General features: G+C 37.1%; 2 protein-coding genes across 3 annotated transcripts in view; both read right to left on the bottom strand.

Annotated features, from left to right (window-relative positions):
- Window positions 1–497: 497 nt before the first annotated feature.
- LOC133517831 (vacuolar protein sorting-associated protein 52 homolog) lies at window positions 498–14,073 on the bottom strand. Its single transcript, XM_061851276.1, has 7 exons — window positions 13,267–14,073; window positions 12,009–12,154; window positions 10,920–11,487; window positions 10,210–10,365; window positions 9,942–10,060; window positions 9,218–9,341; window positions 498–1,332 (listed from the first exon to the last, which is right to left on the bottom strand). Exons 1-7 carry the CDS (start codon window positions 13,516–13,518, stop codon window positions 703–705), a joined length of 1,995 nt encoding a protein of 664 aa, XP_061707260.1. The 5' UTR covers window positions 13,519–14,073; the 3' UTR covers window positions 498–702.
- A 4,579-nt stretch (window positions 14,074–18,652) lies between these two features.
- Window positions 18,653–24,523, bottom strand: part of LOC133517823 (probable nuclear hormone receptor HR38) — a 29,346-nt gene continuing 23,475 nt past the window's right edge. For both annotated transcript variants that reach the window (XM_061851259.1, XM_061851260.1), the window contains exons 2-4: window positions 23,134–23,210; window positions 21,373–22,795; window positions 18,653–21,044 (exon numbers count right to left, since the gene is read on the bottom strand). In XM_061851259.1, the coding sequence (XP_061707243.1) occupies window positions 20,788–21,044; window positions 21,373–22,795; window positions 23,134–23,210 (1,757 nt within the window). In that variant the 3' untranslated portion in view covers window positions 18,653–20,787. The remainder of the gene's footprint in view (window positions 21,045–21,372; window positions 22,796–23,133; window positions 23,211–24,523) is intronic.

The raw sequence follows: 24,523 nt of genomic DNA, 5'->3' as shown, positions 1-24,523 counted from the left end.
TATACAAAAATTGCTCGTTTAAAGCATGGACATAGAGCCAAGCTTCTAACCCTACAAACCCTAACTTCACAAACTCTATTTGTAACACGCTTTTATTTTATTTATGATAAAGATTTTGACTTTTGATAAATGTTATCATTGCCGAACATGCCAAACATGTTAGAACAAATTGTTAAATTAGAAACTTGGAGGACTTAACAACTGGAGACGTCTTGTCTGTAATTTTCTATACAAAACAGTCTGCCGATTTTAGCGGGGGAGGGGCACGTCACATGTATGGCTATTTGTACGTAGCGTACAAATGCGCAAGTGTACTGCGACCGAGTCTTTGGGATTTGGAGACCGGACTGCAGTCGCCTCTATTAAAAATTCTTTAAATTTTCATTCCAAAATATGCAAACTTCAAGAAAAGATGAACATACGTTACTTTATTTGTGGACGTCCATCCTCTGGGGGAAGGAGGTAAGGTGAGATGACCAAAAAGGTTAAAAACAGTGTCGGTTGTGAATATATTGTATTTATTACTTAAAACCCATGACTAATGATTCTATCATCACAAGAAAATAGGCATTTACAATAAAATTGTTACCTACTTCTTTGTTTTTTTAATTTCAATAATCGGAATAAAAGATTTATAAAATTATAACAGTAATAATAATATCCTGAAGAACAAAATGCGGTAATTATGCGCTAAAAGTACGATTAAAAATTAGTTTTATACTTTTTGATTTCTACCATAATCACGTGAATATTGACCAGTTGCGTTCTGGCATTAGGTGTCAGTAGTTTGACAAATTTATTATAATACTGTACAAAATTTGTTAAAGCCATTTGCAGTAAACCGGATCCCGTCACTAGGTTAGGGAACGACACAAGCACCTCTCTGTGTATTTCTTCGAGACTTTGCTTCCAGCTGGCGCTGAATGAAGCTACTAGTGATAGACTCTTTTTCTCCATAGCCAGAAGTTCAGACTTCTTATCATTATCGAGGAGAACCTCCCCTTCTTTCACGAACTGCATCATTCCTCCAAAATGTGGGCTCAATATCTCTTCCACATACTCGGCGCTTCTAGCCTGCAATTGATCTCTGAAGTTCTCCGCTTCTTTGGTATTATCACGTGTTCTTTCCATTAAGATACTCAATATCATGTCATAGTTGTTTATCAAGAAAATTAATTGCTGAATACGTTGAGAGAATTCAGCTGCCATTTTGAGCAAGAAACAGTTGACTTCGTCTTGTAGATTCAAAAGCAGATTACTGAGATCCTCTGAGGGGAACTGTTCGCTTAAACTCAGCATTGCCGCCGAAAACTCCGCGTATCTACGAGTGATCTGAAACCAATAACGTTTGGTTGTTAGCTATAACAAGGTAAATGATTCACGTCTGTACTTGAGCACTCCTAGCGGTAAGGTTCGCGATTTCAAAACCGGACGTTGTGGGTTCAAACTAGGGATTGCAAACCGGATTGGTTTTCAATCCGGCCGGATCCGGCCGGATTTTGGCCGTAGTCCGGCCGGATCCGGCCGGACCGGATCCGGTTTGGTATAGGGATATAAAAAATAATTAAATGACATATTTTTCTAGTTTTTTGCGTAATACGTATTCCTAAATCTATAATTTGAAGTTAAATAACTTCTTAACCATAAAATAGAACTTGGTAGTAAAAAGTCACAATGACAATATCTCTTTAAAAACAAAATTTTTAAATTGGTAATTTATTATATTTAACTATTCAAAAGTGCTGAAATTTTCGTTTACAATTATAAATTTGCTTAGTTTCCAAAGCCTGATGATGGGATGTGGGGTGGGAATTGGAGCTCCTTGAAAGGACAAGTTTTCGTAACTGTTCTTTGATTGAATTCTTTGTAGAGTCTGTTCGGAAAGAGAAGAGTCGTGGAATGTATTGGGCCCCATACATTCCACGACTCTTTTCTTCCTCACAAACTCTAACGTTGACATCCATTCTAGCATAGAGAAATAAGTACATAGATTGCTCACTCCATACATCAGTTTTGGTACCAAAACGCTTATTATTTTCGTAGTCGACATCTAGCATCGAGTAGCGGAACTCTCAGTACTGCTACTCGACAATAGATATCGCGGCAAACAAAAAGTCTAATGCTCAACGATTTTCCGCTAATATTATAACCAGAGTAACCGGAACTCTATTTTCAACTCCTACGCTTACTATTATTTATTACTTTTAACGAAGATATTTTACTTAAACCAATTATGATATTAAATGTGCTCTAGTATTATCTTGCTCTAATTTATTTGTCCGAAAAAGTAGACTGTATGACTTAAAAAAATTGTACTTTTTTAATTTATGGAAAAGTATATTGGTCAAATTATAAGGAACAACACACGACACGACGATCTCATGCGAAAAATAATAGAATGTAGGATTGAAAACCATCGCGGAAAGGGAATGTTACATAGATCAAATAAAGAATTGGCTAGACGTAGAGTAGCATGTACCAGGACATGAAGGAAATTGCATAAGATTGGATGAAATTGTGTAACAAAAGATTCTCTGTTAAATTTGAATAGAAAAGAATCTATATTTTATCATATATATACATATATCGGAGAAAACTAAAGATTATCAATATTATCATATATTCTTCATTCACACATATTGATGAGCCCAACTGTAGTCGGTTAATCTCCTATCACAACGTTATGACACGACATGAACCTTCTCTTTAGCATAAATTACAAATGCCTTCCATGGCATCTCCATCCTTTCATTTTTCCTTCTATTACAGTATTTATGTAATCGTCATATCGTGCCACCAACATGAAAGAAGAAAAAATCCTCTTCTGTTCCCAGTCATCGTCATAATAAATATATTTTTATCTTACTAAATTTAAACTTTTTCATTCGTTTTTTCTTCTGTTCAACTTCATACCTCGTATCCGTTGCCTTTTCCTCATCTGAAACGCACAGCGCGTGCTGTATTTAGGCGTTTTTTTATTATACCGGATCCGGTAGCTCCTCGGATTACCGGATCCGCCGGACCGGATTGCAATCCCTAGTTCAAACCCCAGCCCAAGTAGTTAATACCAAGGAGTTTCTTGGAACTTATATAGATATACCTATACCCTGTTAGATGTTTTCCTCAATTACACGTACTTAGCCGATTCTTATTTTAAAATATCTATACTAAAAATAGCTATTCTTTAGGTATTTTTGCAAAACCGTCTTATGCTTTTGTATTCTTTTTATTGCGTTGTCTGTACATGTAACAAATAATCAACAGTAACGGATGAGACTACGCGTCAAAAGTATCTACACTCATTAGAGCTTAAGGTGGTTCGATTTTCATACAAAAAACAATCGCTATTAATTAATTAATTACACAATATTATTACATAAATAGTTGCGCATCTATCTACTTTCCAATATTCATTTGCGCTAAATTAATAGAAAAACTTTGTTTCATACAGAAATCATGCAATAATGAACGTTATATTTTTATAAATTTTACTCATGTGTGTGTGACAAATGTCGTGTACAAATACATTGCGGCGTTGCCACTCCATGCTTCGGACGGCCATCGGCGCGACGTTGCGATGTTTGACGCGTTTTTAGCTGACTCTGTCGACACTGACACTCAGTGTGACCAGGCGTACGATAATTGTCGTACATGTACGATAATTTGGGCCCCGGTATGACATAATGTTCCAAAGAGCATTATCGTACACTAAAGTACTATAATTTCAGCCCTTGGATGATGCCACCTTAAAAGTCTAGTAATTTGAAGCAAAATATGACACTTTCTCTCAGAAATAGGCTAAAATTAGTATCTTTTGGGTGTTCGGCTCCTTGGTGTAAGTTTAAAGTTTAAAATGTCTCAATTTCCTGTATACCGTTTGAGTCTATCCCAAAAATACACAAACAAACAGATTTTTTGCGCAATTTAGACGAAAATTGTCTTTTTTTATTATTAATTGGAAATTTAAGCTTATTTTGCTAGACATTTTTAGGGGCTGCCTTTTTGATTGGCGTACGATATTTTTTCAACGGTACAATAATATTGACACTCAAGTACGATAATTCTCTTCCGCTCGCCTGGCAACTCTGCTGAAACTTGACAGGACCTGGGGGCCTACCGCGAAAACCTAAATTCGCAAATTGCGGGGATCTTTCTCTTTTACTCTCACTAAGACGTAATTAGAGTGACAGAGAAAAATGCCCGAAATTGACGAATTTCGATTTTCCCGGTAGCCGCCCTGGTGCTTGAGGTACTTGATAGAAAACAACGCTGCCGCATGTTCTGAATTGTGATTTTATGTGTTTTTGGATTGAAAATGATAGCAACGTCTAAATCAAGTTACAAAAATCATCGATATTCTGGTCCGCGAAAAACCAGGAAAAGTGTAACTGTAATTGGAGTCTACAAAAATGACCAATTCATAGAAAATAATATGACCTAGAAACTAGTTCATTTTTATAAAACTCAATTTTGCCCGAGATTGGTCTTAGGCGAATAGCTAAGGGAGCTAAGTGTATTGATCTTGAATAATTAGTTGGCTAATATATGACTCCAACATGATATGGACATTTACATCATAACTATTATACCTAGTTGGTTACTAAGTTCTGTTACTCGATTTCTTTCTTTCTTCCTAGCGTTGTCCCAGCATATTGCCACGGCTCAATGGAGCCTGGGGTCCGCTTTGACAACTAATCCCAAGATTTGGCGTAGGCACTAGTTTTTACGAAAGCCACTGCCATCTGACCTTCCAACCCAGAGGGTAAAACTAAGCCTTGTTGGGATTAGTCCAGTTTCCTCACGATGTTTTCCTTCACCGAAAAGCGACTGGTAAATATCAAATGATATCTGTTCTGAAGTTCTGTTACTCGATTTGCAACCTCTTTATTCCCGTTAAAATAAATGCTACCGAAAAAATAAAAAATGACATAATGTGGTGGATTTGTGAGCTATAATTATATACCACTAGGGAATGCAATAACCGGGCGTTTTTCATTACCGGTAATTTACCGACGCGAGGTCCCACTAACCGGTTAACCGGTAAATTACCGGTTATACGTTTATGAAATAAAAAACATTGATTTTGCATTATTATTGATTGTGTCCTTATTTTCGTCAGTAAACTTTACGTTACACGACGGACGGACGTTATAGAAACATCGACAAAACAAAATAATGAAAATAAACTATAAACATTAAACAAGATATATTTACTAATCATATTAAATAAAAAATCAAACATGTATCATTTCAAAGCGAAATGAACTTGTACATTAAATAAGAAACATCAAACTTTTTTAATTCTTTAAAAATCGCAGTAATCAAAGGGTAACAAAAATTATAACTAAAGAGTGACAGTCGTCATTTAAATGTCAATGTCATACAAGTTTGCATTTACACATCTATCAATATAATATTGTTATTAAAGTAACTAAAACCGTAATCAACATTCATTAAAATCAAGTAAATATAAGAAGAAAAAAATTTTTACAGCAAGATTAGTTTCATATCATTTTAACACTAGTTACTTTAAAATTGCACTTTAATAAGAGGCCGTTAACGATTTTAGTCGCAAAAATGTCAAATTGGTAGATTAAGCGCATGAAATTGTACACCTTTTGTTAACTATTAAAAATAACAAGTACTGGTTTCTTTTAGCACGTCTTGTTATCTTTCATTATAATAAATATTTTTTTTTTAAACAGACTCACTTAATTAGTTATAATTTTTTTTCTGATGGACGTTTAGGTAAACGCGCGAAAAGCAGTGATTTTGTCGATCTTATTTGTAAATTTTGTTAAGTTTGGACTGCTAAAAATGGTAATTTTGTATTACACATATCCTGTACTTCAAGTTTAATAAACTACATTTTTGTTACTATAAATTTGAAGTAGTGTAAATGAAAGTTAGACGAAATCAATTTTCTCCAGAAATTACTTCAAAACAAGTGACAATTTCTCTGAAAATTAACTTAATTTCAACGTAGTTTTGATACTTAAACAATCTACAACACTTGCTGAAACTGTTCTTATACATCATTTTGTATAATTTACTACCATAATTTATATGAATTTTTAAAAACTATCCCTTCTTGTCACCTATTACCGGGGACGCACGCTTGCGACCTCATTATTAAAAGGCAAGATGAAAAAACGTGCTAATAGAAACCAATACTTGTTATTTAGATATTACGTAACAAAAGGTATACAATTCCAACGACTAAATATATCAATTTAAAATTTTTGCTCTAAAATCGTTACCGGGCTCTTAAGATAGGAGTTGGAATCAGGAACATGTCATCATCAGATCATTCTGTTAATTATTTATAAAATAATTGCGTTTGTTAAATATCTAGGCGATTAATTAGCACGTTGCTTAGACATTCGTGAACGATATCTTGAACACAAGTAACCAGCGGTAGAAAATGTTCTTTCGCATTCCACACTTGTCGGACACTACAGACTAAAACAAAGGTCACTGAACATAGTAAGGCGGGTCGGGTAGGGGTGGCGAGAAGGGAAAGGGCGAGGGATTAGCGACCACTCATTTCTCACAAAACATTGCTTCCTAGTTTCTACTCCGACGAGATTATAAGATGCAGAAAAGTAAGTATTTTAAGTGTCTCTTCGTAATCGTAAACCGTAGTAATTGTTTTTTTTTGTAAGTACGAAGACATAGATGGGCTAATTCAACAGGTTGTTACATTTTTATTTGCCTATACAACGTTCGGTAAATTCCCGGTTACGGCTGGAAATTACCGGTATTTTACCGACTGTAATATTGGTCAAATTACCGGGTAACCGGTTAACCGGTTAACCGGTTAGCATTCCCTATATACCACACATAACGCTTATCTCGTCGTATCTATAATGAATTGGGGCCTAAAAGAGAATCGTATTCCAATTTTTTGAAACGCTTGTATTACTTTCTATATTAACTAAAAGTTGCCTTAAAATTCAGCTTTTATACTAAAAACGGCTTTAAATATGTTAAATTAACAAAATATATTTTGACAGATGCTTTCGCGCCCAAAACGCTCTTTGAAAATTGTGTGACGTCACAGTTTATGGTTTGACACATAACTACATACACACGTAGAAGATACGAACTGTCAACTGATATTTGTCATTTGTTGTTAATCGCCTAACTGTCAACAGTGTCAATCCGAGAGTTGTGACGTCATCAGAATCTTCAATGACGTTTCAAGTTTGGTCACGTGACGTGTGCCAAAATATATTTTAAATTCAATATTTACAAAAATATGGTCATTACAGGTCCCCTAAAAGTAGTTTAACGTGTTCTTATAATCCAAAAGAATTTATTAGGATACAATTATGCCCTAAGATTTGTAGATGGAAACAACCCTATTGCGTTGCACAAATGTGGGCACCCGCCAAACATGATTTTGGGTGTGTCATACTCAGGGCTAACACAGATTCATTTCTGTGAAAAAGGTGTGAAAACCGGAAACTGGAAACCGTTCTCGAACCAATAGTGAAGCCCTTAAGCCACACCCTATTTCAAAACCAGCCATGGATCTTTGAACAAGACTCAGCTCCTGCACATAAGGCAAAAACAACTCAAGCCTGGTTTCGAAGGAACAAAATTGGCTTTATTGCCCACGAAGACTGGCCGTCCTCCAGCCCGGACCTTAACCCCCTGGATTATGCCATATAGCAGGTTATTGAGGAGAAAGCCTGTGCTAAACCCCACACAAATCTTAACTCCCTCAAGCGGGCCATAGTTAAGACAGTGACGGAATTAGACATGACAATCGTGCGTGCCGCTATTGATGACTGGCCTCGTCGTTTCAGGGCCTGTGTCAAAGCCAGAGGAGGCGATTTTGAATGATATTGTCATATGTGATTCCTGATTTTGTGTACTTCATTTTACTTATTATTTTATAATATATACTTTATTAAACTTTCGTTGGTATATTTTATGTAGATAAAGATTATTGCAGTAACAGAATTTAATAACCAACTAGGTAGAAAACAATGCAATACATAAACACATAAATTGGATATGATGTGATCCGTTGAATGAAATTGACAATAAATAAAATAAATAAATAATTTTCTATCCCTAGGCATTGTGTGAAACTTCTAGTTGTGTCAAAATATCGGGAAATCAATAATATAAATAAAGATGGTAAATATCTCATTTCTTTTTATAATGGTTATAAATAGAAGGCCATGCAATTTTGTAACTCACTGTAATTTAATTAAATGTATCGTAAAAAAAAGTTTTAATTCTACTGTAAAATAGTACCTACTTTTTTAAAGGCTGGGCAGTAAGGGAAAACAGCGTTTTTTTTTTTTTAAAAATACCGGAAAATCTGACTTACAAATTTGGACTTTCTTAGGTTCATTCTACTTAGAATCTTCTCCACCCTAGCATTAAAAAAAGATATCCTAAAATATCCATACCATTACGTCACATTTTAGTGTGAAAGAAATTTCAGTGTAAAACTAAAATTTCAATACAAATTTTCGGGTTTTTATAGCACGAGGATTGATTATGCTAGTGATTCTGAGTTGGAAGAACCCAAAAATATCATGATGTGTGAGAATCAGATTTTTAATATTTTTATGGAAAAACGCTCATATTTCTCATAAAATAATTTATTAATAATAGGTACTTGATAATACTGATACCAAAAAAATTTTTATGAGTCTCGAACCCACATCCTCTTGAATGTATTTCCACGTACATACCGCAACGCTATTGAAGCCTACTCACGCTGTGCCAAATTGTCTACTACAAGGATCCCAGTACGACTGTTTGAATGTGTGAGTGATAGTTAGAAATAGAGTCAAGAAACATTCTGTCGACATTAAGGGGTAGTTTTTGTACAATGAAGTGTTCAATGTTTGTTTTAATAGTTCAATATTTATTTAAAGAGTGCGCTAAACATAATTTACAGTATAGAAATACCAAAGACTACTCCACAAAAAAATTAAAACTCAAAATTTGCAATTGTGGCGCCATCTAGTGAGGTTTAAGCTTTGGGTAACCTAGTCGAACCACCTTAATGAAAAAAAATAAACTATCGGTGTTCACTAAACGTGAATTGTACAGAAATACTTATATTTTTAAAAATTGTAGAGGATGTCATATACTGTAGGCGCTTTGTTTTATCCGCTACTATTGACGCTGACTGTACCCTTGAAATGAGGAGCACTAATAAATATTAAAGTGAAATAAAAAGTCTTACATAATGAGGTCCCAGCTCTTTGTTAGACAGCTTTGCTGGATCACACTCTCGAACGCTCTGGATGTTTAGTTTCAAAACAAAGTCTAATCTTGGCCACAGTATGTTGTGCAGAGAATCCCAGTAACTGAAAAAAGGCAATGTAAACTCAAGGTATTAATTATTAACACGTACAAAATGCCAATGTACACATCAGGGATCGGAACCGGTTTTTTGCAAAAACATCGAAATAACCATATATTTCGGTTTATTTTATACTCTAAATGTAGGACTCAGTTGTGTTTTCAGATAACGACTTCGTATTATTAGATTGCCTAATTAGAAATGAAGTAATTAACAAAGAACGAAAAAATACCGTTTTCGTTCCCATACAAAAAATACCGGTTTCCGATCCCTGGTACACATTACGGTAATGTATGGGAAATAAGGTCGTGTGTGCATATTTTTAGCACTCTGTCCGTGTTGTTATTTCATACCTTGACCGTACAGTTTTAATGAAAATATTCTAGTTTGGACAAAAAAAAGCCGCCTTATTCCACTACATTAGAGTACGTTTTCAGAATAACGTTACGCGGTTATTAGTTATCAGATTAAGACACTTATGCAGGTCCGCTCGACGCTCTGGTGTGTAAGCGAGACAGCGCTATACGAGTGTATAGCGAGTTCGCATTCAAATGGGTCTTCACTTCAGGTATTGAAAAATGTCATGGTAGGAGTTTACTATTACCTGTCCAGAGCCGCCACAGCTCTCTTGTGGCACATCCACCGGTATCTATTGATGAGCTGGATGCACAAAAACAGTGCCAGGCAGTCATAACATTCTAGGACGTAGTTTTCAACGTTTTTCTGTAAAATTACAATCAATGACAACATAGTAGTTTTTTTTAATGCTTGAATAGTGTATCTAAGTTTCATATTGTTTATTGGCAACTTGACATATTATCCAAAACCAATTAACTTTGCACCAACACCAAATTACTATATTTTTTTCTCACCACAAGTAAAGATAAGGTTTTTCCTAGTATCCTGTCAAAGAGCTCCTGGGCGTGGCTTCCCTTCACATGGAAGAATTCTGTTGTGAACAGGTACTCTCTGCAACTGTTGTCCACTAAGGCATATTGGAGACTTCGGAATAATGCTTCGTATGAATACTAAAACAGTAACGTTAAAATAAAGAACAGAAGATACCAAATATCTCAGGAATAGTTTGATAATTTTAATTTATATACAGTACCGGTACCGGTATTATATCACCTCTTTGTTTTATGGTAGAACTTTTTTAAAATGTATGTGCTACTTTAGGAAGTCTAGCATTAGTCTTTGTGCGAGCAATGAGAAAAATTAGTGTCATGTAATGGTTTTTTCATAGAGGTTTTTTTTTTAATATATCGTCAAAAGATTTTTTTTTAGAACTTTTTTAGTAATATGCTGTCTCCTATTGTAATTCACAGTAGTCATTACAGTATTCATCCTATATTTGTATGAAATGACTAATAAAATATGCAATTTACAAAACTAACCTATATTGTTTACTCTATACATGCGATGAGTACGATAAAACACAAAGGTGATCAATAAAATAGACAAAAAATTAAGAATAAAACCAATTTTCTCAGTCATTCTAAAACTAGAATAATGGTCTGTAGGGTTTTTTACTTATTCTCTATAAATATTGACTGATGTAATTTCAGCATGTATTTTATACCTTTGTCTTCTGTTGCACATGAGGGACTATAATTGGAGCTTCTAATTGCTGTGCCAGTACATCCCCACGGTTACCAATGGTGAATATAGTGCTTTTGTTTTTCAAGTTTGACTTCTGAAAGAAACTTCCTTTCACCCCATCTTCAATTCCCATTAGATCATCTTTAGTTGGTGCTTCCTCATACTTTAGTTTGTCCAGTCTAGATGCATATGATTTAAAATATGAGTAGTATACTTTACTCAAGGTGTCTATGTACTCATTGCATATTTCTTGAGCAACATTCCTTTCATTAGCTAATATAAACTCAAAGAAAAACTTATACTTTAGCATAGCATTCTGCGGTATCTGATAATTAGCCATTGGTTTTCGAAATTTATAAATCTGCTCTAATATGTATGTTCTTATCTTGGCCACTGCCTTTATTTTAAGTTTTTCCAGGACATCTTTTACATCATGGCAGGCTTTGGTTTCCTTAAAATCCTCTTCTTTAACAAAATTGAGTTTTTGGCTTAAAATTGCTAACTGGATCATGAATTCCTTATCCAAAACTGGTACATTGTTGATGCCACTGAAATGGGTAATGAGGTCATAACAAGGCTTATGCTTATTATATGTTGTACATAAAAAATAAAATGGCCCTAAAATAACTTTTAAGTCAAGTTGTCTCCAAAGCTGCTTCATGTGCTTAAAAGTCTAGTTTTACAAGCTTTTATTTAACTTGCCCTGTTAGTATGTATGTTAGTTGGTTAGTTAGTGTGTTCGTGTGGGTGTGGAGGCTTGGAAGCTACATTTGACCTATTTCTCGATTTCCGATTGAGCTGAAAATTTGCATACACATGTAAGTCAAGTGATAATGCAATATATGTTACTATCGAGCTGGTCTAATGATGGAGGCAGGAGGTGGCCATAGGAACTCTGTCAACGCAACCTAATTATGTTTAGCAAGCCTGCGTAAAAGCAATAAAAGCTTGTACCAAAAACGAAATTTTTGCCAAAAACTTTTATTACTATTATTCAATAAATTTGTTAATGATTAAAAATACTGAAGTGTATGGTATTGAAAAGTTCGATGCCATGTCTCATACTTACAAGATAAGTGTTTCAGAAACAGCCATATCTTCGATGAATGATGATAATGGCCCTTTTAAAACCTGTCTGTTAGACAGTTGAACAGACATGCTGACAGAGCGTTTTTGTAAACTGATGATTTCATTACTAATACTTCCCAAGTCATTCTGTAACCAAAATAAAAGATAAATTAAAACATTAAATATATTTTAGCATTAATGTAAGTAAAAAAAATCATACCCTTTAATACATTGACATATATCTAAGGAAGGGCAATAAGAATGGGGCCAATCAGCGAATTGTACAGTCTAATGCTACAACACAATTGGTTGATGAGTTTGCATCACGCACAATTGGTCACAACTAGTTGTGCTACACTGCATGATTGGCTTGAATTTGTCAGTGACACCACTGATTTAGCACCAGTTTTAGTGCATGTAAGGCCCGTCCTTAGATATTATGTCAATGCTTTAGATAGAACAGACTTCTTCTTCCTAGCGTTGTCCCGGCATTTTGCCATAGCTCATGGGAGCCTGGGGTCCGCTTGACTACTAATCCCGAGCATTGGCATAGGCTGCCATACATACCTATACTCAGGCTATCCAAATTCATGTTTTGCGAAAGCTAGGCTGTCTAGTTAATTAGAGGTGTAACACATCTGTAATATAGTTGACTAGATTTTTTTTGTTTTCATTTACTGAACTAGTAAGTAGACTTCAAGTTAACACATTCAGTCCCAGTGTAGTAGCTTTTTTTAAATATGGGATTTTGCATGTTATCGGCTATGCTTGTAGTGGGTAAGTAACCTGCTGTACTTAAGCTCTGGTTGATTGATCTGGTTAATTAAGGAAACATTCATAGAAAACTTATTTTCAGCACACTAGCTGGTAAAAGCTCTCTTGATTGTTCAAAAACTGATGAGAAAGATGCATTTTATTCACATGTGTGGCAAAGTAATCAAATGGAAATGTTGAGTTATTTTCTTATGTTGGCTAGTAGAATTGGCTTTTAAATGATGATTTTGAATGATAAATATTTAATAACATTCATTTTGAATTGATTTGATTTTGTTTGATATTTTACAGTCAGTATTTTCCTTGGGTTGGTATGGTAAAACATGTTGAAACCCTCACAACGCTCAAGATTCCGCTTTTAGAAATGTTTCGCTTGCTCGGGTATTAATATTAGATTATGAGAGTTTAAACAACTTTGCCCCCTTGTAAAACAAATAACCATTTTTGTGTTAGTGTTAACAAAGTAAAGCATTAACGGTACATACTTGGAACACCATCAGCATACTCTCCATGCGAGCTAGTATGCCATCACACTCCTCGATCTGGTTGTGTAGCGAACTGATGTTTCCACTTTCTTTCAAGTAATCTGCCACTGAGTTTTTCTCTGCCTCCTTTATACCTTTGTCAACTTGAAGAGCATATTCTCTAAGATCTGTGCCATTGTTGAGAACTTCTTGAATCTCAAAATCTTCTAAGTTCTTATCCAATACATCTTTCATATGATTTGTTTCAGACATAGTGGACTTGATTAATGTAGGGCGTGTTATTCTTCTAATACGAACTCTGATTCAAAAGGACATAATAATGTAAAGTTGTAGATATTTGGAGGGTTTTAATTTAGTTGAATTGTATTGAATACAACATTATTTTGTAATATAATAAATAACACAACGGTATAAACGTTCATACGTTAGCTGTAATATGTCATTTTTCATAGTAGTCGTACTCTCGTACTGTCACAGTCATTAGTGTCACTCGGAATGACATCTTGACATGTTTGGTCCGAAATGTACATTTGATTGTACAGCAAGTAATTCAGTAATTTATTGCTCTCAAGGTACGGAGGTATATCAAAACAAGATCAGCTAGAGCCCGGCAAGGCAAATAAAAAAAAAAAATACGTGTCATAAAGGTACAATAGGGTTGTTTCCAATTTTTTGAAACGCTTGTATTACGTTCTATATTAACTAAAAATTGCCCTAAAATTCAACTTTTATACTAAAAACGGCTTTAAATATGTTAAATTAACAAAATATATTTTAACAGATGTTTTCGCGCCCAAAACGCTCTTTGAAAATTTTGTGACGTCACAGTTTACGGTTTGACACATAACTACATAGACACGTAGGAGATACGAACTGTCAACTGACATTTGTCATTTGTTGTTTATCGCCTAACTGTCAACAGTGTCAATCCGAGAGTTGTGACGTCATCAGAATCTTCAATGACGTTTCGAGTTTGGTTACGTGACGTGTGCCAAAAGATATTTTAAATTCAATATTTACAAAAATATGGTCAATACAGGTCCCCTAAAAGTAGTTTAACATGTTCTTATGAGGTAGAGACAAGGAATAGAATCTCCATAGGCAGAACTGTTGCAAGTGTCCAGCTGTCAGCTATAAATAATAGTTCCAAATCTCTCCAGAGTCGCGCTAGAGTAGCTAAGAACCTAGGCGTTATTGACGTGTGGTAAAGTGTGGTGTCTATGATTAGATTTTTTTGTCAAGTATTCTAGGTATTTATGCCACATATTTATGGTTTTTTGTCGAACACTTTTTGGAGATTCTATTCCTTAACTCTACCTTCCATAGGTACAATAATAGGGGGGAGATAACTTTCCGTAGGAGTAGCAGAAAAAGAGCTATTATTGTTTGTCCTTGTCATAGTGTCACTTGTCCTTTATGCCTACTTCTAAAAATAAGACCTTTGTAGAACCCATAACCATACAATAAAATATTTTTGATTTTTTTTTTGATTTGATTTTGAAAAAGTCTTAAGTGACATAGACGTTTTATGGTGGCTAACAACGAACCCGACCAAATTACGTAGGTTGTTTTTGGTATGTTGTCAGGAATGTTAAAACGTGATTTTAATTTTGTCGCATTGCGTATGTTCTACATCCGCATGTATGGTACATCCAGGGCCGGATCTAGGGTAGAGCGAGTGGGCATCATACTCGTGAACGGGTGCTGTTTATGGAGACTGAGGGCCTACCGCGAACCACGTTCGACGTGTTGCCTCCCTGTCACACTTACGTACGAATTTACACGTGCGACAGAGAGGCAACACGTCGAACGTGGTTCGCGGTAGGCCCTCTGGTCTGTTTAAGCTAACTTTAATTACAGTGAGACACCTCATTCGGTTCTCGTATGTTTCTTTTATCCTAATGAATGTTTTAATTATACGGAATTTTGACTCTTAGAGACTCTAAACATCTCTAAAGATAATTTGATAAAAATAATTTAGTTCTGACATTTAGAGATATATTATACATCTCTAACTAATTTTAGTTTTTTTTTGTATCTGTTTGTGTTTTTTATTATTATTATTTTAGTTTTTTTGTAATTCGACATTTAGAGACTTTATACATCTCTAAGTAATAATAATATTTTACTTACTTTACTTTAAACAATAATACTGTAGTTTGCATTAATATTTTCAATGAATTGTGTTTTATAATAAATTGTTGTGCTTGTTTTTGCTTGTAAGTAAATTCCATGTTGATGTGTAAAAGAGCCCTTGTGGCCTATTTGCTGAATAAATGTTGATGTTGAAGTTGAAGTAGAGCGGCCGCTTTAGACGCCAAATGGTAGGGGGGCGCCAAAATGGCAAATGTGGAAAAAAAATCAAGAGGCAAAAAGTTTTAAGTGGCGCGGGCGCGCAAATACGCGCAAAATGGCGGGGAGTGCTTTTGCCTTTTCTTTGGCAAAGACCTGAAAGCATTTCTTAGGCTACGCAAAAAATAAAAGCTGAATTCCTCTGAAAGCCGAAGGCGCAGAGCGACTCATCAAAACGCGTTTTTGTATGAGCCAAAGGAGAGCAAGCATGATGAGCGAGGTTCAAAGCTCTAGGAAACCGAAGGACGCATTCCTCGTAGTACCAAAATATCGAAATGCGCATCCAGAGGCTGAAGGCTCAATTACGGCAGAGCCATCTAATTCTTAGTGTTATAAAAATAAATTGATGGCAAAATTAAAGTCCTGAAGGTCGGGTTCGGCGCCCCGTGAAGCAAAGGATAGTATAATATATATGACACGGTGAAGGCTGAAGACCTGAAGTATACCAACAAGTTCCGTTTCCAAGCGAGGCCAAAGACCGAGCAGCATGAGAGCTTAAATCATATTGTCTATATTCCCAGCTGTGCTCTTTGCTCTCGGCCTTGCATGGAAGCGCGCCGCAATCGGACGCTTCGGGTCTGCAGCCTTATGTGCTCGGCCTTCAGAGTCACTGCAACTTGGCCATTGATGCGACTTCCTTTTCTCTCGCAAGCCTTGCTTTTGCCTCGAACGGAAGCTCCGGGTCTTCAGCCTTGTTTTTTAAGCCTTTTTTTCTTGTCCGAGCTCAGCGCTTCTGAAGCTTGTCTTTTGGCCCCCCATGAACGCAGCCCGCAGGAAAGCTTCAGCCTCGCGTACATTTGGCCTCTGGTTTGATTTCAAGCTCTATTTTCCCGACTCTGGCCTTCGGCCTTAAACGGGAACTAGCTGAGGCCGGAAACTTTGGGCTTTCGTACCTGGATAGTTTTTGATAAAAGACCACTAAGTAAAAAGATGTACAAATTCTGTGATGGTAGTCCCTTTTGCTTGTTATGATATCCACTAACAGGCCTCGTTCAGGGCAACCTAATATTGTGATGCAACGGACGGGTAACTACGGAACCTAGTACTGAGCATGGCCCGCCGTGCTCTTAGCCTGTTTTTTTTTATTAAACTGCAATCAAATTTGGTTACAAAAGTTTAACCGCGGGCGCCAAAACCCAATCTCGCTCTACCCTGATCAAGTGCTCGGGCCGGCGCTGGGCACATCTATATAATACTAGGTCTATGGTAGGCGTAAAGGGTTGGTTGTCCTTGAGGTGTTTAAATAATAATGTTTAATATACCTAATCATAAAATAACTATCATACACTTGCTGTAAGACTCTTGCTATCAAGATTGTTAGCTTAATAGTCTCTTGACGTCAAACATGTATTTCATACACTTTTTAATTTTTAATTTCTGCAACACTTGGAGAGCCTTTACACCTCCAAATCGTATTCTTTTCTTTTGATGGTGGCAATGTCTGCGTTGCATTTTTTCAGGAAGCTCTTTCCGAGTGGTCGTCTCGCTTTGCGGGGGTTGAACGACCGGAGAACCCCTCATCCCAAAGACAGTGGGACGATATTTTGTGCCATGATTTGCATCAAGGCTTGGTGGAGGGTGCTTTTGGGAAGGACGTGGCTAGACTGAAGGCTGTCAGAGAACCGGAGTCGGGGGCGTGGCTGCATGCCTTGCCGTCACCGCACTTGGGAACCTTGCTCGATAATGACACGTTACGGATGGCTGTGGCACTGAGAATTGGGAGCAAGGTGTGCGAGCCTCATCAGTGTAAGTGTGGGGTAATGGTAGAGGCTGATGGTCACCATGGGTTGAGCTGTTTGCGGTGCGTGGGTAGGATACCCAGGCACTGTGCTATCAACGATCTGATAAGGCGAGCTTTGGTTTCGGCGAATGTCCCGTGTATCATGCAGCCCCAGGGCCTGAGTTGTTTAGATGGTAAGAGACCGGATGGTCTTACGCTTGTTCCTTGGGCGAGAGGCCGCAGCTTGCTTTGGGATGCCACGTGTGTGAGTACTTTTGCTCCTACTCATCTCGCGCACACGGTGAACAAAGCAGGCGCAGCGGCTGAAAGTGCGGCCAAGTTAAAACATAGCAAATACGCCAACCTCGAGCAAGTGTATGATTTTGTCCCGGTTGCCGTTGAGACGGCGGGGCCTTGGTGTGCCGAGGCCAAAGCCTTTATCAAGAGCATAGGGCGTCGGCTGAAAGAAAGGGGCTGCGACCCTCGCTCTGGTTCTTTCCTGGTCCAGCAGATATCACTGGCCATTCAGCGAGGCAATGCCGCCAGTATTTTTGGCACTTTTGGTCCGGGTGAAAATCAGAGTGGGGGGTAGGTTTCTATTTGTTTATTGCTTTTTGTTATATAGATACTAGGTAGGCCGTTGACTCTAAATCTTATGTATTGAAGTATTTTCGATCACATTGTAATTCGCTTTAGACAACACGATCGAAGTGTCTTTTATGCGTTTTGTCTATAGCTACAAATCTTACAATTGTGGTTTTAATAATTTAAGTAACATCTTGCTACTTCTTTGAATATTTTATTTTATGAATATTATTGTGAATTTATTAAGTGTATTATGATTTAATTAACTGTAACAAATAATATTGGAAGTATATAATATATATACAAGAATTGCTCGTTTAAAGGTATAAGATATTTAGCATTGATATTTTCAGTTAATTGTATTTTATAATTGTTAATGTGCTTTTTAGGGTTCCGTACCTAAAGAGTCAAATGGGACCCTATCACTGAGACTCCGCTGTCCGTACCCGTTCGTCCGCCCATCCGTCCGTCTGTCACCAGGCTGTATCTCATGAACCATGATAGCCAGTTGAAATTTATTTCTGTTGCCGCTATAACAACAAATATTAAAAATATAATAAAATAAATATTTAAGGGGGCTCCCATACAAAGAAGTGATTTTTACTTAAATTCCACGTTGACGTGTAAAAGTGCCCTTGTGGTCTATTTGCTGAATAAATGTTGAAGTTCTTCAATATCTTATTGAGAGTAGGGAGGGGCCTATGGCTGGACGAAATGATAAGACCAAACTCATTAGACGCAACCGCATCAGTATAATTAGGTATTCCGAAATATTTACAAGGAAATAAAAATGTAACGTACAAACATACATAATAACAAAAGCATATCTATTTCAAGATAAAAAAGAAATGCAATTACGATATGGCGTATATCGGTGTTATTCGAAATTTTATAAGTCAAGTTAAATAAAAAACATGCCTACCTAGATAGTCTTTGAATACGCCTGCGTTAGCCACATACGCTTACGCTTATTACTTAAACTATTAGATACATCAACATGACGGAGTGTTTTATTGTATTTAGACTATGTGCTCTAGAAAAATATTAAGACAAATACGTGCAATTTTACATTAATTTCAATCATCCATGTACATTCCATGTAGCAACGACAGGCGCGTAGGTGACTTCGGTAAGCGGTAGTTTAATACAATTTATACGAAGGATTCACAGTGGTATAGCTAATAAGAATATTCGTGAAGCACAACCAAGAAATTATCGTTAGTTACACAGGCGGCTGCGGTTGACAGTGGGACAAGTATGCGATGCGACCACTTGTAGGTAAGTACTAAAATATCTATCGAGTTAACTAATAGATATGAATAAAAGAGTCCTGCCTGTGGAGTAAAAAGTCCAGCATTAGAATATTCTACAATTATACCAACAATGTATATACCAACATTGTACAAAATTATCAATTTACGCGCATTCTTAGACTCTTACTTCCTATCAACTAATGTCCAAGCATATAAATAGAGAAAATATCCAACTACCTATAGGTAGAAAGTTTACGGATGTACCATCACATATGTCATCATAGGTGTCCTAGATTTAGAGTTTACGAAAAACTATCAAGGCAACTTTCATTCTCAACACAAGTACGGTAATTTCATTAAGTACTTGTGGTCAATAAAAAAATAATTAAATTCATACTTACTCTTCGTGTATACAATATGCCATTCCATGAATTGATTCGTATTGGTCCAGTGATGTTCACACTAGTTCTTCCAAATCTCATTTGGTTGAATAGGTACCAATATACTTTTGATTTATATCTACTTAGGAGTACGACTGGTTAAATCGTATCTCTCAAATCATTAATTACTACGTATAAAAAGTTTAATTTAATGTAATGGGAACAATTTTTGAGATAACCTAGCATTTTCTTATGATTCACAAGTCATTAGCAGCATCTATGCAAGGATTTGCATTATCGCCAAAGTAATGTACAGTTCGAGAATAAGTGATATGTGTTTAGGGTATAGATAGTAATATTTATAACATACATATATAATATGTATGTATAATTTTAAAGCTTATTCAAGGTACACTTGTACACATGAAAACAAATTAAGTACTCTACCTTAAAAGGTACTCTTTAAGACACGTTGGAGTAAGGAGTCATATTTATATTTGATGCTGAACTTTCTCTCTGGCCTTATTTATTGTAACAAAATTACCTTAGCTGCCTAGCGTCTAAGTATTATTAAATAATTTAAACCTAAAAGGTAACTTCCAACAATCTGCTCTCCCGACGTCGGCGTCGACACGCAGCTCTCCAACAACACGTATAACAACAGGACAATACACAAACAATACACATTTCAAATGCCTTTAGCTATTATTCGTAAAGTAACTTTTATTAAATTTACTATAAAAGCTCGAAGATCACGAGCCAAATATTGTAACATTTCTAAGTCTTTTGACTAGATTATTCGTATCTATATAATACGCAAGTAAATAACATAGGAATATTTTGTACGACAAGATGCCATCGATCACGAGCGGTAACTCAAATGCAAACTACTATTTATAGGTCAATACACATAACGACAAAGTTTAAACAAAATCACACCCAAATACGACTACCTTCTACGTTTACAATAAATTAAGCTTATCTACTTAAGCGGTACGATTGTCTTGTTTGATCAAATTAATTGTCATATAAAAGGTTTTTAAAAGGATTGAAATCGATACCGGGAGATCGAGTTCTATAATGTTCAACTATACCCTAGAAAAATATATTATATTCTAATCTAAACACTTATAAAAATAATAGAGATGATGGATTTTAGTAGTAGAAGATGATGCATTTGAAGGCTGGAGTGGTCCTCGGGGAATTTGTGCGGGCGGCAGGGGAGGCCCGTTTAGAAAGGCAGGCTGGCGCGGAACATGTTCTCTATAAGGGGCGGCGCGGGCACGAGGTCCTCGAGCTTCAGGTAGAAGATGCGCTGCAGGCCCTGCACGGACAGCGAGCGCAGCTCGGGCAGCGCGCCCAGCACGCGCGAGAAGTGCGGCGCGCCGCCGCCCGCGCCGCCGCCGTTCGGCATGTGCGCGCGCAGACAGCCGATAATCCTCATTTGCAGCTCTTCCACTCGCCGCGTCTCTTTTAAGCCGTGTCTCTCTGTAACAAATTATAAGGTTCTTTAGTAACGATCACGAGTATATAGCAATTGACAATGTTGTTATTTAGATTTCGTTAAAGGTATTAGAGTGCCTAAAAGTTCATCCAATTAAAATTAAAATGAATTATTCGTAAGTATTTGTAATTTCATTTTACAGGTTTAGTTTACTAAAGTAGCTAATTAGTAAAATAAAGGTACAAGATTATAACTACTCTTTCGTGTCTAGGGTCCCGCTCTTTTTAGCGTCGGTGGCTTAGGCTGTTTTTTTTTTCATTTTGGTCTGAGTAGAATAAAGTTAAAAGCCTCTATTTCAATTAAAATAATTACCTGTTATCAGAGTAAGGGCGCACAAGCACGCAAAGGTCGAAATGTCGATGTCCATTGAGTGCAGTGTGTTGCTGAAATCTAGCACCGCATGCAGCCAATCTCCAAACGATCGCTGGCACTGTCGCTTGTCGAGGACTAGACCATTGCAAAAAGTTAACTTTGTGTCCTCAGGCCTCGTGCGGTATGCAAGTCTCAATACGAACAATTCAAGCCGCGCTGAAGCGAAAAGTTGATCACGATCTTCAATGCACAGTTCTGCATACCCTGGAACCTTCTCGGCGAAAACCTTTATCATATCGATCGATGTCGTTAGAATTGAATAGAATTGCTGGATTACTTCCGAGTCGGACATCGGCGGTTCCATAGGGTTAGGTTCTCTGTACTGGGAATAATCAAGATTAGAAAAGTCTGGCGAAGTATCTACATGCGCTCTTACAAGGGCGGTAATCAGTGAAATGGGCGGACTTGGGGGCGATTCTTGTGGGCATTTTGGCTTTGAAGGTAATCTACCTCGTCTTCCTTTTAAGGAATCTGTTCGTACAACTTCCTTGACCATACCGACATTGAGACATTTTTGGAATCGACAAAATTGACATCTGTTCCGTCTTCTTTTATCTACAGGGCAAGATTTTTCCGCTAAACAAACGTATTTTGATCCTTTTTGAACAGTCCGTTTGAAAAAGCCTTTACAACCTTCGCAAGTCCTAACGCCGTAATGTTGACAGGCGGCGGTGTCCCCGCATACGGCGCAGAGCTGACTGGGCGAAGGTGGCGCGGCTCGTAAGCCGCCGTCGGGCGGAACGCCTCCGGGCGAGCTGGATGCCGAGCTCGGTGCCGACGCCTGCATGCAGTGCACTTTCGGTCCGTGAAGCTTCGGACTGTCATTGGAACTATTTGATTCAGATCTCTGCACTGGCAGTGAAGCTCTTCTTTGTCGATTCTGATCCGTAGACACGTGTAAATCGACGGAACTCGAAAATGGGGGCAGTGAATATGAGTCTTGATTATGGGCTACACCGCCAGTGTCGAACGTAGGACTACATTGTTGTGGCGGCGCATAATATGGCGAAGGAACATAAGGAATTGAAGGTTGGTATTGGTATAAAACGTGCGTAGAAGCATGTCCCTGATGGGAATACGCACTGACGTTGTAGCAATCTTCCTCCATTTTTAAACCAAATTCGGCCATCTCTGGTTTTGGGTAGCGAACTGAATAAGTCTCTTCAAAACTAGGCAGGGCTGGGCCGAGGGTCGGCGAGGGAGTCTCGCTCACTGGAGTAGTACGATGCGATTTGATTTCAGGCGGAATTGGTGCGTGAAACTCGACGTCCGGGAATGGATCTAAGTTTTCTTCTAAGATCTCCGAAGAATCCTCTTGATATTGGGGTGACAGTAAATCAGTGAAGGACGAACCGTAGTTGCTCTGTAATAAAAAATGTGATCGATAATGGAGGCGTTGCTAAAGTAGTAGGCGGTAGGGTACCGCTCAGCCAATGGTGAGCGTTGTTTCTGTATCATTATGTAAGCCTACTTGAACTGCTTATTTATATTTAGAAATGATAAATTGGTTTGGCTTTTGTCAAAGAATAATAGTAAAGATATAAGTACGATTACAGTTAGAAAGTGATTGAAATGATTTATCCTTCGGGTTAATCTTCTGGGATGTCTTTCTTTCGTTGACATGACGAACTACAGTAATAGGCAAGACAGCTTCAAAACTATGCTTCAACTTCAAAAAAAATGTTAACTAGAAATACTTACGTGTGTCTGCAGCAGTAGCATGCTGGTAGAGTTGGACGTGAAAGCGTTTGGCGAGCGCGGCTCTATGGCGCTCGGCCCTGTAACAATCAAACATTTCGCTTAAGTCGATTATTAACTTCAAGAACTTTCCTAATTGCTTCTAGATTAACAATTAAAATTATTTGAATATAATTTGTTAGTTGGTATCATCTAAGTTATTCAACCGTGACAAGATATTGAAAGGGAACGTGTGTCGGACAGAAAGAACGAGCGAGCTGTGAGCGGGAGCCGACTGGACGCGGACGGCGAGCTTTGAACTATCACGCTATACACTCCATGCATCATTTATATTTACCCTCGGCGAACATACTTTGATTCTTCCTTCAACACAAGCACTCGTAATTGCCTAATCGATATCTACTCTCGCGGACTCCACCGGTATCGTTCGCTACCCTTCTACGACCAACAATGACGGCGAAAAAGAAAGGTCTTCTAATTTATACTGCAGTTTTAGCCGCCGAATATTAGCGTTTTGAATACATCGTGTCACGGTGCTTGATTCGCCACGCCCCGAAAATTGAATCCTATGTATACACCTAGCCCGCGATTACAATAGAAACGACCATAACGGCCATCATATGCAAACGACTCTAGCTTCTAACGCCAGTCCATAGGGTCTTTTTTTTTTTAAACTTGGAGAATTCATAATTTTTGGGGCGAAAAGGCGATGGATCCCTAGGGAGGTTATGAAATCAGTGGCATTTGCAGTTTCTATTATGTTAGGAACCATTAATTCCAGTCTTATTAAGTTATAAACAAAACGCCCAAGCTTTTGTTGCGGAAATTCATGAAGTTTAGGTATTGTTGGGGCATAATTATGGTCTAAATACAAACATAAAGAGCTTGTAAAAATTATGAAAGTGCCATAAAATTTGCAAGTACGATGTATGTAAATATGCCGCAAAGTTCTGTTTGGCCATTTGACTGAGTTTGAGTATAGCTAGTAGCTATTAAGTTTGCAATTTTTAGGTAGGAGATATTTTTGTTTCGTGGTGCGTGTGCTTATTGTTCTAAGAGCTGGTTTTCACTTGTAATAAAACACCTATGGGTCACACAGGCCGACATAATGTAGGTTTTTTGTTCACTTTCAGGTAACTGACTAGATATATAGCTTTCCCCGTTATGGCTGTTATTTAGTTGACTAATTATACATTGCATTCTGAGCTACCCGTACATATAATAATCATTACGCACCTATTAATGATTTAATAACATCATTACCTTTATGAGTGGGCCTTTATTGAAATAAAATACGTATTTATTATAATAGTTAGGTGTTAACTTTACATTAATATTTTTGTAGTAAGTATTACTTATTAGGTAAAAGCCGAATTTATCCTGTTATTTCCTT

This window comes from Cydia pomonella, chromosome 5, assembly GCF_033807575.1.
Source record: "Cydia pomonella isolate Wapato2018A chromosome 5, ilCydPomo1, whole genome shotgun sequence".
In the NCBI taxonomy this organism is placed as follows: domain Eukaryota; kingdom Metazoa; phylum Arthropoda; class Insecta; order Lepidoptera; family Tortricidae; genus Cydia; species Cydia pomonella.
This window is presented reverse-complemented; position numbering and strand designations above follow the sequence as displayed.